A 12,922-nucleotide genomic window follows, 5' to 3' on the forward strand; every position below is an offset into this window, starting at 1 on the left:
GAACGAGCCCAAGGCCAGCCCTTCACACACAATTCCCAGCCCAGAAGCCTAAACAATCTCAGCATCTCACATTCTATTCCCACAGTGGAATAATCTTAAATTCATTACCAAAGATTAAGATTTAAGAGGTAGTGAGTCAAGATCATGGAAACAGAACTGGTTACATATAAAATGAAAATCATAACATGCTTCTTAGAGTCTAAAATCAATTATTACGGCCGTTTCTCACCTACAGCAATCTCCCAGCAGCATTAACCAACATATCTGGGATCCAACTTTCCTGAGGAAGGAAAAGGGCTTTTTGCAGGCTGTGCCCAGCAGTGCCCGTTACTGTGGGGGTGGCTCATTTATGAGGGTTACTCTTCTGGGGGAGGGGCTTCTGTAATTCAATTAACGTGCTGTGAAAGTCACTTGTGTGTTCACATGGAGCTCTACTCCTTCCTTCTGCAAGTCCCCTCCCAATGGAGCTCTCCTGCAGGACCTAGGTTCCTCCAGCCCTAGAACTAGATGAACATGTGCACGCACACACTAGCAGAGCAAGTCTGAGAGGACCAGGTCAATCAGCACTCTCCAGCTGATCCCCTCATGTGTTCCTGTACTCGATGGGCTGGGTTAAGCAGCACTTTCAAGCTGGTACCCTTATGTGCTCCTGGTCTCAATAGGCTGGATTGAGCCTAACTTTCAGCTGCTCCACCCCCCCACCAATATTCCCCAAGTTTAACACATCCCTATCACACATTCACATTACAATTGCCCACTTGATGAGCAAACCCCATAGTATTTTGGGGCACTACAGGGATCTTTAGCTTAGGTACAAGAAGCGTCACTGCAGAGTAAATGGGGGGGGGGATCTGTGTCCATTGCCATCTCAAGGGCTGGCTCTTTCCTCGCTGCAGGTCTTCTCCAACCGCTGCCCGTTCCTGATGGGCCCCATCGAGTGCTTCAAGGACTTTGTCACCCCAGACACGGACATAAAGGTGGGGGCGACCCTGGTGCTTGTCTCTGCTGTGGGTGGGCTCTGCGGCTAGGCAGGCAGATCAGAGAACAGGCTGGGCTGCTGTGCAGGCAGCCTCCCGTTGCTGTCCACATCCGGGCCCCGGGGTGACTGGCCCGGGCGTCTCTCCTCCTGCCAGGGGCCTTTACCCCAGCTAGGGATCCAGAGTGCGGCAGTGTGTGCCAGGCCCCACAGCCCTAATCCTGGGCTGGGGGGTTTGTCCAGCCACATGGGAGATGATCCTTCCCCCAGGAGACAAAAGTCCCATCTCCCCTCCAGCCCGCAGCACAGCTCTCATTGACCCTCCTATCTAGTCCCCATGTGGCTGCCTGGCTCAGGTTCTCAGGAGCAGCCACTGGGGGTCTGCAGACCCAGTCGAGGATGGGTGAGGGGTGTTGCTGCATGAACCAGAGTTCTCTCCTCGGCACCTGAGTTAATATTTATCCATGAGCGTGATGGAAACTCTGGGCCTGAGTTCAGCCCCTGCCCATGCTGCAGAGATGGCGATGCTGGATGCCTGCCCGCCACAGAGGGGGGTCTGGATCTGTCCGAGCCGTCGCCTTGCAGGGCCTGGGCCCAGTGTGCTGCACTGCCCACAGGGCTCTCAGCATCGTCCTAGCCAGCAGCAGCCTCCCCAGATCACTCCCTGCAGTCTCCAGGCGGGGAGTGCCAGGGGCTAGTGGCTGCCTGGGCCTGGGCCAGTGGTCACGGCTGCTGCAGAGGGGAGGAGCACTCAGAGCTTGCTGCGAATCCTCTGCCCTGCCCTGAGGGATCCCAGGCTTCGAATGGTGCAGAGACCCAGGGTAAAAAATTGAGACACCCCCAACTCCCACTCCAGTGCCAGGACTGGGGGGGCCTTGCTGGGAGGCTGTTCTGTGGGCATAAGCCCCAGGGGGCTCCGCTACCAGAGGGTGACTGGCCAGAGCAGCACTCTGGGAATGTGTCATCTCGGCCCCATGGGCCTCGGTGGCAAAACTCCCCTGACATCAGTGGGTTGCGGTTCAGCAGCCCACAGTCCCCAGGGCTGCCCTGGCCGGACAATCTTGTGTCAGGGGCTCTGGCGGGTTCGTTGGCTTCCAGCCGTGGGTGGAAGTGGAGTCTCCTCTGGAGAGCGGGTGCCCAGGCAGCCTGACGTGCAGGTCACCTGGGGGCCTCTCTCAGGATAGGCAGAGCTGCACCAAGCTTTGCCGAGGCGTGTGGCGTGTTGTGCTCAGCCCTGTGCCGTGCCCCCAGCCCGGCCAGCTCTGAACAGGGACGCTGCGCTGCCAGGGTGGCAGGGTCTGGGGATGTTCTGTCGTGTGGAGAGGCCTGAACACACGCTGTGTCCTTGGGGTTGGAGCACATTGTGAGACTCGATAAACTGTGAGCCACAGTTTGCCCTGGGCACGGCGCGGGTGGCTCCTAGGTGGGCAGAACTGGGATGTGCAGATGCAGTTGGCACTGACTGTTCCATATTGCTCTTGTTGCCCCGCTGGTCCCTGGGAGGGTGGCATGATGTGTGAGCACGGTGGGCTCCCGCTGGCTTTGGCGGTCAGGCATGTTCTGGTGTGGCGGGTCCCTCCCAGGGGCGCAGCTCACAGGGTTGTCTCAGTTCAAATTGTGCTTTCCTGGCTGGGCCCCATTTTCAGCCCAAAGGAGCTGGTTTTGCGGGGTCCTCGTGGAAACCCAGGGGACATGCCTGTTAGATGGGACCCATCCTTAGTACCGATATTTGAAAGGTCGGCCTGAGGGTAGTGGCAGAGCAGAGCAGGCATGTGTTAATGACACAAAGTGTGAATGGACAGTAGGGTGTGTGTTAATGACGCATGGTGGGAATTAAGAGCAGAGCAGTGTGTGTGTTAATGATGCAGGGTGTGAATACAGGCAGGGTGTGTGTTAATGATGTAGGGTGTGAATACAGAGCAGAGCAGGATGGGTGTCTTGATGCAGGCTGTGAATGCAAAGCTGGGCTGTGCCTGTGTTAATGACACAAGGTGTGAATGCGGAGCTGGGCAGGGAGTCTGTTATTGCAGGGTGTGAATGCAGAGCAGGGTGTGTGTTAAATCACACGGTGTGAATGCAGAGCAGAACAGGGTGTGTGTTAACGACGCAGGGTGTGAATGCTGGGCAGGGTGTGTGTTAACGACGCAGGGTGTGAATGCCGGGCAGGGTGTATGTTAATGATGCAGGGTGTGAATGCAGAGGTGCCATGGGGTATTTACTGTACAGCAGTCCATAGACAGTCAAGAAATGGGGTGTGGTGGCCAGGCATTGGACTGGCTGGGTATGAACGTGGCCACGCTGCCAGAGAGGCACATGCCAGCACTTGCCCATTTTTCAGAGCCATGGACAGAGGGCTGGGAACCCCTCTCCAGCTCCATTTAGCAAGATGGGTTTCGCAGCTCTGAGAAGGGCATTGGATCTGGCCATGTGGCCTGCTGACCTGCACCACACCCTGTGCAGGGGTGACTGTCACCCTGGTTAGATTCAGGCGCTGGCCACAGGATCTTGTGATGGCAGCACACACCTGCCATCTGCAGGCTGAGCTAGTCTGTCATGCTGAGGCCTGTCAGATGTGGAGGTGCTCAGCAGGGCTGGGAATGAGTCACTCCAGGCCTGGATGCCGCTTGCACCTGGCAGATGGCCCATGGGGCTGGGCTAATGCGGCTGGAGCCGGTGATGATCAGTGAGAGATGGAGGGGAGCCAAGAACCATACAGCTAAGGAAAGAGCTGCCTGGGGCTGCCGATTGGGTCCTGTCCTCCATTGACCCCACTGTCCTTGTGCAGGCAGGACTGGGCTGGCCCAGTGCTTTGAGAGCTGGGCTTGTGGCACTGTCACAGGGGATGAACATGCAGGAGCACCTGGGATTGGCAGCTCTGTCCCCAGCCATCCCTCCTCCCCTCAGCCAGAGCCAGGCCCTCTGCTGTTCCCCAGAGCATGGAGAACCTGTGAGGAAGGAACTGGCTGCTGCAGTAGAACTAGCGCGGTGTCAGCAGCCACCTGGCTAGAAAGAGCAGGGAGGCCCAGATGGTGCCTCTAGCAACCAGAGGGTCCAGCCCGGACTGAGGGACCTGGAGAGGGAGAGGCCATGAATCTGCCAGCACACTGCATGCAAACGCCCGCTCGGCTGGGGTCCAAGCAGTGGTGGGGAATGGGCAGGGAGCATTGCTGGGAGCAAGACCCAGGTGTGCGGGGCTGGGAGACACAGCCGTGTGTCCTGATCCACGCTGGAGGGGATGGACGCCACCGCCGCGGATCCCCAGGAGTTTGGCCAACACAGACAGGAGGGATGGATGCATCTAGGTGCTGTCCTGTTTTGCTGCTTGTGCTTCCCAGGGCCATTGATGGGGACCAGCCAGGGGACAGGCCTGAGAAACACCTAGGGAGGGTTGGGTCTCTGGACAGTGTGGGGTTATCTGCAGGGAAGAGCCCAGGCAGAGCTGGGAGAATATCAGTACCTGGGTAATTGGGTCAGGGTGGTCATACCCTGCATGAGCCCCAGGGGGCAGTAGCAGACAGCACATTAGATGTCTGGCTAGGTGCTGCCTTGTGCTATGGCAGTTTAAAAACAGGGCTGTCTGGAGCTGTGTTTGCTGGGGCAGAGCAGGGGGGGAGCCCCCCTCTGTACAGCTGGGATGGGCACCGTGTTACGGGTGGGAGTGTGTTCGGAGAGGGTGGGATGGGTCCGGCAAGCTGCCATGCTGGCCCCTTTGGGCTCACCTGGGGTTTTCGGGCAGGTCGGAACTGTGCGGTGGCGCTGTGGGGCCAGATCTTCAAACAAAGTCAAGCTGGAAATGGGAGGGAACTGGGTTTCCTCGGGGAGACGCTGGGCTAGGATGTCAGGCCGGGCCGGGGATGTTCTGATTCTCCATTTCGGACCCATGGATGTGTAACTAGGTTGGTATTTAGTTTGGGTTTGGTCCTGGGGTGGGTGTTGATTTCAGCAACATCACCAATATTCACCAATATTCCCTTGTGTCCCAGGGGTCCTCTCCTGTTGTGTTGCTGCTGTGTTCAACCCCCAGAGGTGGCTGCATTAGCATGGTGGACAAAGTGATCCTGTATTTGCACACCCGGTGAAACCAGTGGGTGGGGAAGGGAGAGCGGGGATGTAAGCAGGGTGATTTTTCATTGTCGAGTTAATGGCTTTATTATCAGCAATGCAGCACAGATAAGGAGTGAGTGCAACTCATTTTGCACCGGTAGTGAGGGAGCGAATGCCTCCAGAGCCACAAAGCAATTACAGGGAAGCAGAACCGGAGGTTCCCGGCAGAATGGAGGGGTGAGGAGAATGGTAATGGGGTTACTCACCTCCAGCAGGCGTGGAAGGACAGTAATCACAGCTCAGCGCTGCCAAATGAGCCTTACCAGATCGCGGGGCGATAACGTGGCCGGGACTGAGGCTGAGAGCTGGACGTTGAGGTCAGGAAAACCCAGCCCACCCAGGTGTGACTTGGGGCTTGACACAGGGGCAAAGGAAGCCAAGCTGCCGAGGGGTCTGTGTCATGCTGGAATTTGCAGCTGGCTCAGCTGCCAGGCAGGGGCTGTGCTGGAGAACACGTGGGGGATCAGCTCTCTGATGTACGCGCTGGGGTCGTGGCACATTTGGTGCTGTGAAGCTCCAGCTGAGCTAGCCGAGGACGACCTGCTGCTCAGCAGCAGAGTGCAGACAAGCCTGGGCTTCAGGGGCCTGGTGCTTGGGGACGCGAATGACCCCCACAGGGAGGGGTTGCAGTGGGAGAAGTTGCAGCGCAGAGGGAGGGGAAGTGACTCACCAAAGGTCGCCAGTCGGACAGTGGCAGAGCCAGGAATGGAACCCAGGAGTCCTGCCTCCCTCCTCCTGGCACAAGCACTAGGCCCCAGATTCCTGTAGGTGCAGCTGAAAGGAAGGAGCGATTGGTGCAAGCTCATTATCTTGCTCCATACCATGAGCTCGGCTCCTGAGACATGAAGGGAGCTGTCCGTCCATCTGTGTGTGTGTGTGTCATGGCTGTCCATCTGCCTCTCTCAGTGTCAAGTCTGTCTCTGTCTCTGGGCTGTCTGCATCTCTCCCTTAACCTGTCTAAAGAACAAGCCCATCTGAGTGATGTGAATTCAGGGCCCTGTCCTTGAAGAGCCTGGACCTCCTCCCCGTCCCCCGCTTCTCCCCAGCGGGCGCAGCCCATCCAGCCCCATCAGTCTCCTCCTCCCTAAGGATTAGGGTTTGCTCATAGCCAGCAGGGAGGCTGAGATCCCAGCCAGGAGGCCAGATAGTGGGAACAGGCCACCACCATGGACACTAGAAGCTGGACTGAGACCCTGGGACCCAGTCCCCCCAACAGTAAGGGCTGTGGGATCACTGGGAGTCACTCATGTCCCACCAGCTCTGGATCCTACCACTGCTGCACCGCTCCATCCCATCCCACTTCCAGCCCTGCTCCCCACACTGCCCTGGATTTACCCACCACACTCTGGTACCAGCTCCTGGCAGGGCTCTCAGGTCCATGATGCAGATGGAGAAAGAGCCCGTGTGGCTGCCTCTGACAGAGATGGAGGTGGGGGAGGAACCTCCAAGGGCTGGACCTAGGGCCAGATCATGCTAGGCTCTCCCCTTCTTACTGGGAAGGGAATCTGTGGGTCACAATGGGCCGTGGGCAAATCTGGGGCAGCCTAGTGCCCAGTTGCATTGCTGCACGGAGGGACGGAATGCAGCTCACTCAGCCAGTGTCAGCAAAGCACCATTTCCCTAGTGTAGCCGGGCCCCTGTGTCTGGGACAGGTGCTGGCTGGTGAGCTGCACTGATTGGGCCAAGCCTTTCCTCTCTCCAGTGTCGCTGGCGTGTCCTACCCGGTGACAGCCTGTCAGCTCAGCAGCTGCCATGAGGGTGACAGCAGGTTTCCGGATGCCTTAGAGCCGAGCCGGTTACCAGAGGGAGGCTTGCACAGAAGAGCGATGCAACTGGCACCGGCATTACCTTGGCTGTCACCTCTGGGGGGCATTTCCGCTTTGCCCCCTCTCTTTGGATCCAGTCCCAGCCTCCTCGCTAGGCAGTTGGAGTCCCACTTCCACTTATTGCCCTGCCATTCGCGCTGCTTCCCTCAGACAGCTGGGATTCAGAGGCTCGAAGCCCTGGTGGACTGGAGACGACTGACAGCTCCTGCTCCTGCTCCGGCACACTCCCATACGTCACGGGGGCTTGGAAAGGTTCCGTCAGCCAGCGACTGTGATAGCTGTGGTGGATCATGAATGGCCTAGTGCTGGGAGCCAGAGCTGGGCAGCGTCATGCCCTGCAGAGCAGACGTGAATCCCGCTATGCATCTCAGTCTGAGGGCAGCTGCCCCTCTGACTAAGCTGTCATAGTGGGTCAGGGGCTGCACCCTTGGGGGGTTAGCCTGGCTGGGCTAAGTACCTTGGGCTGGGTAGGGGTGCCACCTCTCCTGGATCCGGGCTGGATCGGCATCTCCTTCTACCTTGGGGGGCATGTCAATTGCTCCTCTCAACCGTTTATCATGCTTATTGCAAATAAAGGGCAGCCGTCCTCCAGGTAAAGATTCCCAGAGTTCCCAGCAGGTGAGACTCACCAGCCCTCCATGGCCCTAGATCCCTGTGTTCTTGGTGAGGCCTCTGGGATAGGCTGGAGCCTGCCTCCTTCCCACAGCGAGGACAGAGCACATGGGGGATCAGTGGGATCTTTTAAGGACTAGAATCCTCTCCCAGCCACATGTGGCCAGAGGGCTGCACTCTGCCTGTTCCGGGGTCACCTTTAATGCCCAACATTAGTTCTAATTAGGGAGGCCACCTGTCCTGTTTTTTAAGGGATGTCTCTTATTTGGTGTGTCATGTCCCATTACTGTGGTCTAATTAATGTTGCTAAGAAGTGTTTGACCAGATGCAGAGTGTTCCAAAGGACTGGTCCTGCGCTGGGGCACACAGCTGGGATCTGGGGTAATGAACACAGAGCCCTAACATTAGCTCTGCCCATTTAGTTTCCATCCACGTGACCTTTGTGACCTTGAGATGTAGATGGTCACTAGTCCTACTCATTGTTAGTGTCGGCATGGGCTCTCGCTCCCCAAGTGCTGCTTTTCCTGTAGGGTGTAATAGACAATGATCCACCATGTAGGATTTGAGAGAAATGGAGCTGAAATCCTTGAGACAGAACCTTGTTATCTAGGAAATCCTACAGGCTCTGAAGAGCCCTTTCAATGAGCACACATGTGTGACGTTATTGATATAAATGGGAACCATATAGAACATGGGTTGCAACCAAGGTCCTGTGGTGGCACCAAATCCTAAGTAAAGGGGGTCATATAAGGTGTCTAAGACCAGGTTCTGGGTTGCTGGTTATGATTATGCTGTCTGTGTGCATGTGTATCATTTTGTAGTTGAAGTTATAAGTATTGGCTCTGTACTGTCTGTATTTTGTATTATGCTCTGCCTCTGGGAAGTGTCCCAGACAAGCTGATGTCAGCCCTGCATAGCTGGCTTGATGGCCCATTAAAGGCCATCAGCTACACAATTGACCCATGGAGAGAAGGCAGACACGCCTTGTGACTCAGCAAAGTATGCAGAAACTTGTCCATGTGACTGCAAACTCCATTTTTGCTGTAAGTTTCCACCGTGAGGACAAAGGGATTCTTACACCTGGAAAAGTCTATATAAGGCTGATGCATCATCTCCATCTTGTCTTCAATCCTGCTTCTGACCTCTGGAAGGACTTTGCTACAAACTGAAGCTCTGCACGAAGGACTGTTGACCCATCCCAGCGGGGGATGTTCCAGAGACTTAATCTGAACCTGCAGTTTACTCCAGCACTGCTGCAAGCCTGAACTAAGAACTTTGCCATTACTGTATGTAATTGATTCCATTTAACCAATTCTACCTCTCATCTCTACCTTTTTCCCTTTGTAAATAAACCTTTAGATTTTAGATTCTAAAGGATTGGCAACAGCGTGATTTGTGGGTAAGATCTGATGTGTATATTGACCTGGGTCTGGGGCTTGGTCCTTTGGGATCGAGGGAACCTTTTTCTTTTATTGGGGTGTTGGTTTTCATAACCATTCATCCCCAGGACGAGTGCACTGGTGGTGATGCTGGGAGACTGGAGTGTCTAAGGAAATTGCTTGTGTGACTTGTGGTTAGCCAGTGGGGTGAGACCAAAGTCCTTTTTGTCTGGCTGGTTTGGTTTGCCTTAGAGGTGAAAAAGCCCCAGCCTAGGGCTGTAACTGCCCTGTTTGAGCAATTGGTCCTGATTTGGCACTCTCAGTTGGGTCCCGCCAGAATCGCTCCATCACAACATGAAATCCCAATAGACCCGACCCCAGTCTCCGGGGCCCTTCCACAGGCGCTCACAGCCCATAGAACCCGACCCCAGTCTCCAGGGCCCTTCCATAGGGGCTCATAGCCCATAGAACCTGACCACGGTCTCCGGGGCTCTTCCATAGGAGCTCACAGCCCATAGAACCCGACTGTGTTCCCCGGGGCCCTTCCACAGGCGCTCACAGCCCACAGAACCCGACCCCAGTCTCCAGGGCCCTTCCATAGGGGCTCACAGCCCATAGAACCTGACCACGGTCTCCGGGGCTCTTCCATAGGAGCTCACAGCCCATAGAACCCGACTGTGTTCCCCGGGGCCCTTCCACAGGCGCTCACAGCCCATAGAACCCGACCCCAGTCTCCAGGGCCCTTCCATAGGAGCTCACAGCCCACAGAACCCGACCGCGGTCTCCGGGGCTCTTCCACAGGCGCTCACAGCCAGCACTTAGCTGTTCAGATTCCAGGCAGCCTCTCCTTTTTCCTGGATGCTCAACTGCGCTTTCCTCTTTGTTAGTTTCTGTTTTTAACCTGTCAAGGGATTTGTCTGGGGATTGTGTTGCAGTGAAATGACCGTTTCCTAGGGGATGGGGGAGGGTAGCTGTGTGGTTAAGGCTTTGGACTAAGATTTGAGAGATCTGGGGCTCATTCCCAGTTTAGCCATAGACTCTGTGTACGTGACCTTATGCAGGGCACTTAATTCATCCTGTGCCTCTGTGTGGAACGGGGCTAGGAGTTCCCGCCTCACGGGGGGCGGGAGGAGAGGCTATTAAGCAGGTGCTCCGCACGAGGATGATGAGCTGGATAGTTGCCTAGGTAGAGCTGATGTTGGGATGTTCTGGTGTCCATTGCGCTGGTGCTGCAGGTAACTCACGTGTTGCATGGACAGAACTAGCTTCAGGCATCTCCCTGCCAGCTGTTTTCTCACACAAGGTGAGAAGGCTCATGCTATCAGATAGAGCTGCCGTGGGCCAGGTTCAGATTATGCCATTCACCCTCCCCCATGTGTGACCAGCGTTTCCTGTGTCATCTCATGTCTCGCTGCAGCATTGCCAAGCTGTGACCTTCCTTCTCTGCCCACCCGGCCAGAACTCTTGCCTAATGCCGCAGCTACCACATGCCCCTTCTGGCCTGGATGCCTGCAGTTCCCCTACACTCCCTCGTCCATTTGCAATGCTGCTGCTAAAGCCATCTGCCTGGGTCATCGCCCAGGCCACGGCACCCCTCCCTTGGCCACTCCTCTTCCCTCACCCTGGCAAATCCTTCCCCCCTCCCCCCTGCACAGCTTAGCCCCGACTTCTCACTACCTACTATCATATCACAGGCTCAGAGAGACCCCCTCCTTAGCCTGATTCCCCACAGCCCCCTCCACCCTCCATTCCCTGAGCAGATCCATAAAGCCAGCAGCTCATCCTGCTTTGAATCCCTCCCGGTGCCCCGCTCTGCAATGATGCAGATAGGAAACTGAAAGCTGGTGCTTGTTAGACTGGTGGAGAGCTGCCTTCACATTGCTGCCTGGCCACAGCTAGAGTGCAGAGCTGACAGTGTGCTGTTACTGCTGCTAGGCCCCTCCTTAACCCACAAAGTCCTCGGGGCAGCGATTCACATTCATCTGTGCAGCACCTGGTGCTCTGGTCTTGATTGAGCCTCTAGGTACTGTTGTAACGTAAGTGATAAATAACCATTATCTCAGTGTGTCCACAACTCTCCCCTTCCTGGAGAAGATACCACCCTGCCCTCCGCCCCTGTGACCCAAGGACCTCTTGGTGCCAGCTGGCAGAGGGGGACATAGAGGGACAAGGTTGCCCTGAGGTCACCAAACGAAAGCCATGTAAGGTGTCTGCTTAGAGCCTGTCACACACATCAATCATTACGAGACGTACGTGCAGAAAATATGTGAGGAGTTCTGCGTATATGCTGAAAATGATGTGCTCTAAGCATTATTGTTAAAAGCCGGTCAGTCATGCTTGGAGACAAACTCCTCCAGACAGGAGGTGGGAGACCCTATCGCCCTGGCCTGGTGTATTGTGTGTGTCACACCAGAAGTGAGTCAAATACTAATGAAGAGCTCGCAGAGATTTCAGAAGCAAAGGAACAGGAAGAGGTAGACAGTGGGGGATGGGGGCCTGTTTTCAGGAGAAGATCCAAGTTCTGCTCTGGTATTTCTGGGCATGCAGATACACTCTGGTGACAAGAAGCTGCCAGCAGGGTCGATCTGATGAAGGGGGGTCCCAGCCATGATGGTTAAAAAGGCCTGGAGGTAAACTTGGCTGCAGGAGACAGCCTGTCTTGTGGGTTAAGTTGAGGGTCTAGAAAGTTTTATGTGTAATCCTGTGTTTCCAGTCCTCATACCTACTGCCATTGGAGTCTCTGATAATAAACTCGTTCTCATTTTCACTGTGGCTGTAGCTAGGTGCGGTGTGTTAAGCGGAGTGGTGATCCTGAGTTCAGACCACTGAGCTGGTGTGCACTGTTCCTTGGGGAGCAGACTCGGAGGGTTCTGTGATTGTTCTGGATCAGGGCTGAGCCCTCCAGAGGGATGCTCAGAGGACTCAGGGCTGGTATATGCCTATCGCTGACCTGTACAGACAGAGTGAGGCTGGGGCAGGCCTGGGAGGCCGGGCTTGTGCTGTCAGAGGCTGGTGGAGTCACGGAGCTGATCCACAGCAGGCACAGACAAGACTCTCACGCTAAGAGCAAGTGGTAGTGAAGGGTCTGGGTGCTGCTGGGGAGCGTCACAGTGGCATAGCTGGCCGGATCTATACTCAGTTTGCTGGTTAGCTAAGGGTCACGCTCCAGGCACTTATATACAGTTAATGTAGACAGGGGCGGCTCTAGAAATCGGGCTGCCCCAAGCAGCGCAGAGCGCTGCGCCGCCCTTCCCCGGTCCTGCGGCGGGTCCCCTCTTCCCGCGGCTCCGGTTGAGCTCCTGCCGGCATGCCTGCGGCAGGTCCACCGGAGCCCGGGACTAGCGGACCTGCCGCAGTCATGCCTGCGGGAGCTCAACCGGAGCCGCGGGAAGACGGGATCCGCCGCAGTCATGCCTGCGGCAGGTCCGCTCGTCCCGGGCTCCGGTGGACCTGCCGCAGGCATGCCGGCGGGAGCTCCACCGGAGCCAAATGCCGCCCCCCCGGGAAACGGCCGCCCCAAGCGCCTGCTTGGCGCGCTGGTGTCTAGAGCCGCCCCTGAATGTAGATACCCGGAGGCTCAAGGTAAAGAGAAGGCTGTGGTTTGTTGTTCTCGGTGTTTCTTTTGAGTAAGGGAATGGAGCAGCAGGAAAGGCTGCTATGCCAGCCAGAGGAGGCACCAGGAAGCAGTGAGAAGAGTGGCTCACTCCCAGACACACCCACACAGTGCACAGACTCCCAGAGCTGCTCTCCCTGGAGCCCTGGCCAGCTCCCATGGCCTGCTCTCTGCAGCTCCACACTCCCAGGCTCTCCAGCTAGGAGCTAAGGTGAGTCTTTCTGTACAGAGCAGCTGCCTGCTCCTTTGGGTCGCTCCCTGAGCTGAGCTCTTTATATGGACCAGGCCCCTGCTGGGAGGCAGCTAATCAGTCCAGGTGGCGGCTGGGCCTTGTCTCCCCTTAAAGAGCCTGGCAGCTTGTGACAGGGCCTAAGGCTTGGCCCTTGCAGCCTGTCTCTAGGGGACGTTGTGA

The 12,922-nt window shown here is 56.4% G+C and overlaps 1 protein-coding gene across 1 annotated transcript in view; it reads left to right on the forward strand.

The window, feature by feature from the left end:
- The first annotated feature begins 923 nt into the window (after positions 1-923).
- Positions 924-12,922, forward strand: part of LOC120393566 (nck-associated protein 1-like) — a 35,111-nt gene continuing 23,112 nt past the window's right edge. Inside the window, exon 1 of the mRNA XM_039518199.1 lies at positions 924-977. Within this exon, the coding sequence (XP_039374133.1) occupies positions 924-977 (54 nt within the window). The remainder of the gene's footprint in view (positions 978-12,922) is intronic.

The sequence above is a fragment of the Mauremys reevesii genome, unplaced genomic scaffold, assembly GCF_016161935.1.
Source record: "Mauremys reevesii isolate NIE-2019 unplaced genomic scaffold, ASM1616193v1 Contig24, whole genome shotgun sequence".
NCBI lineage: Eukaryota > Metazoa > Chordata > Testudines > Geoemydidae > Mauremys > Mauremys reevesii.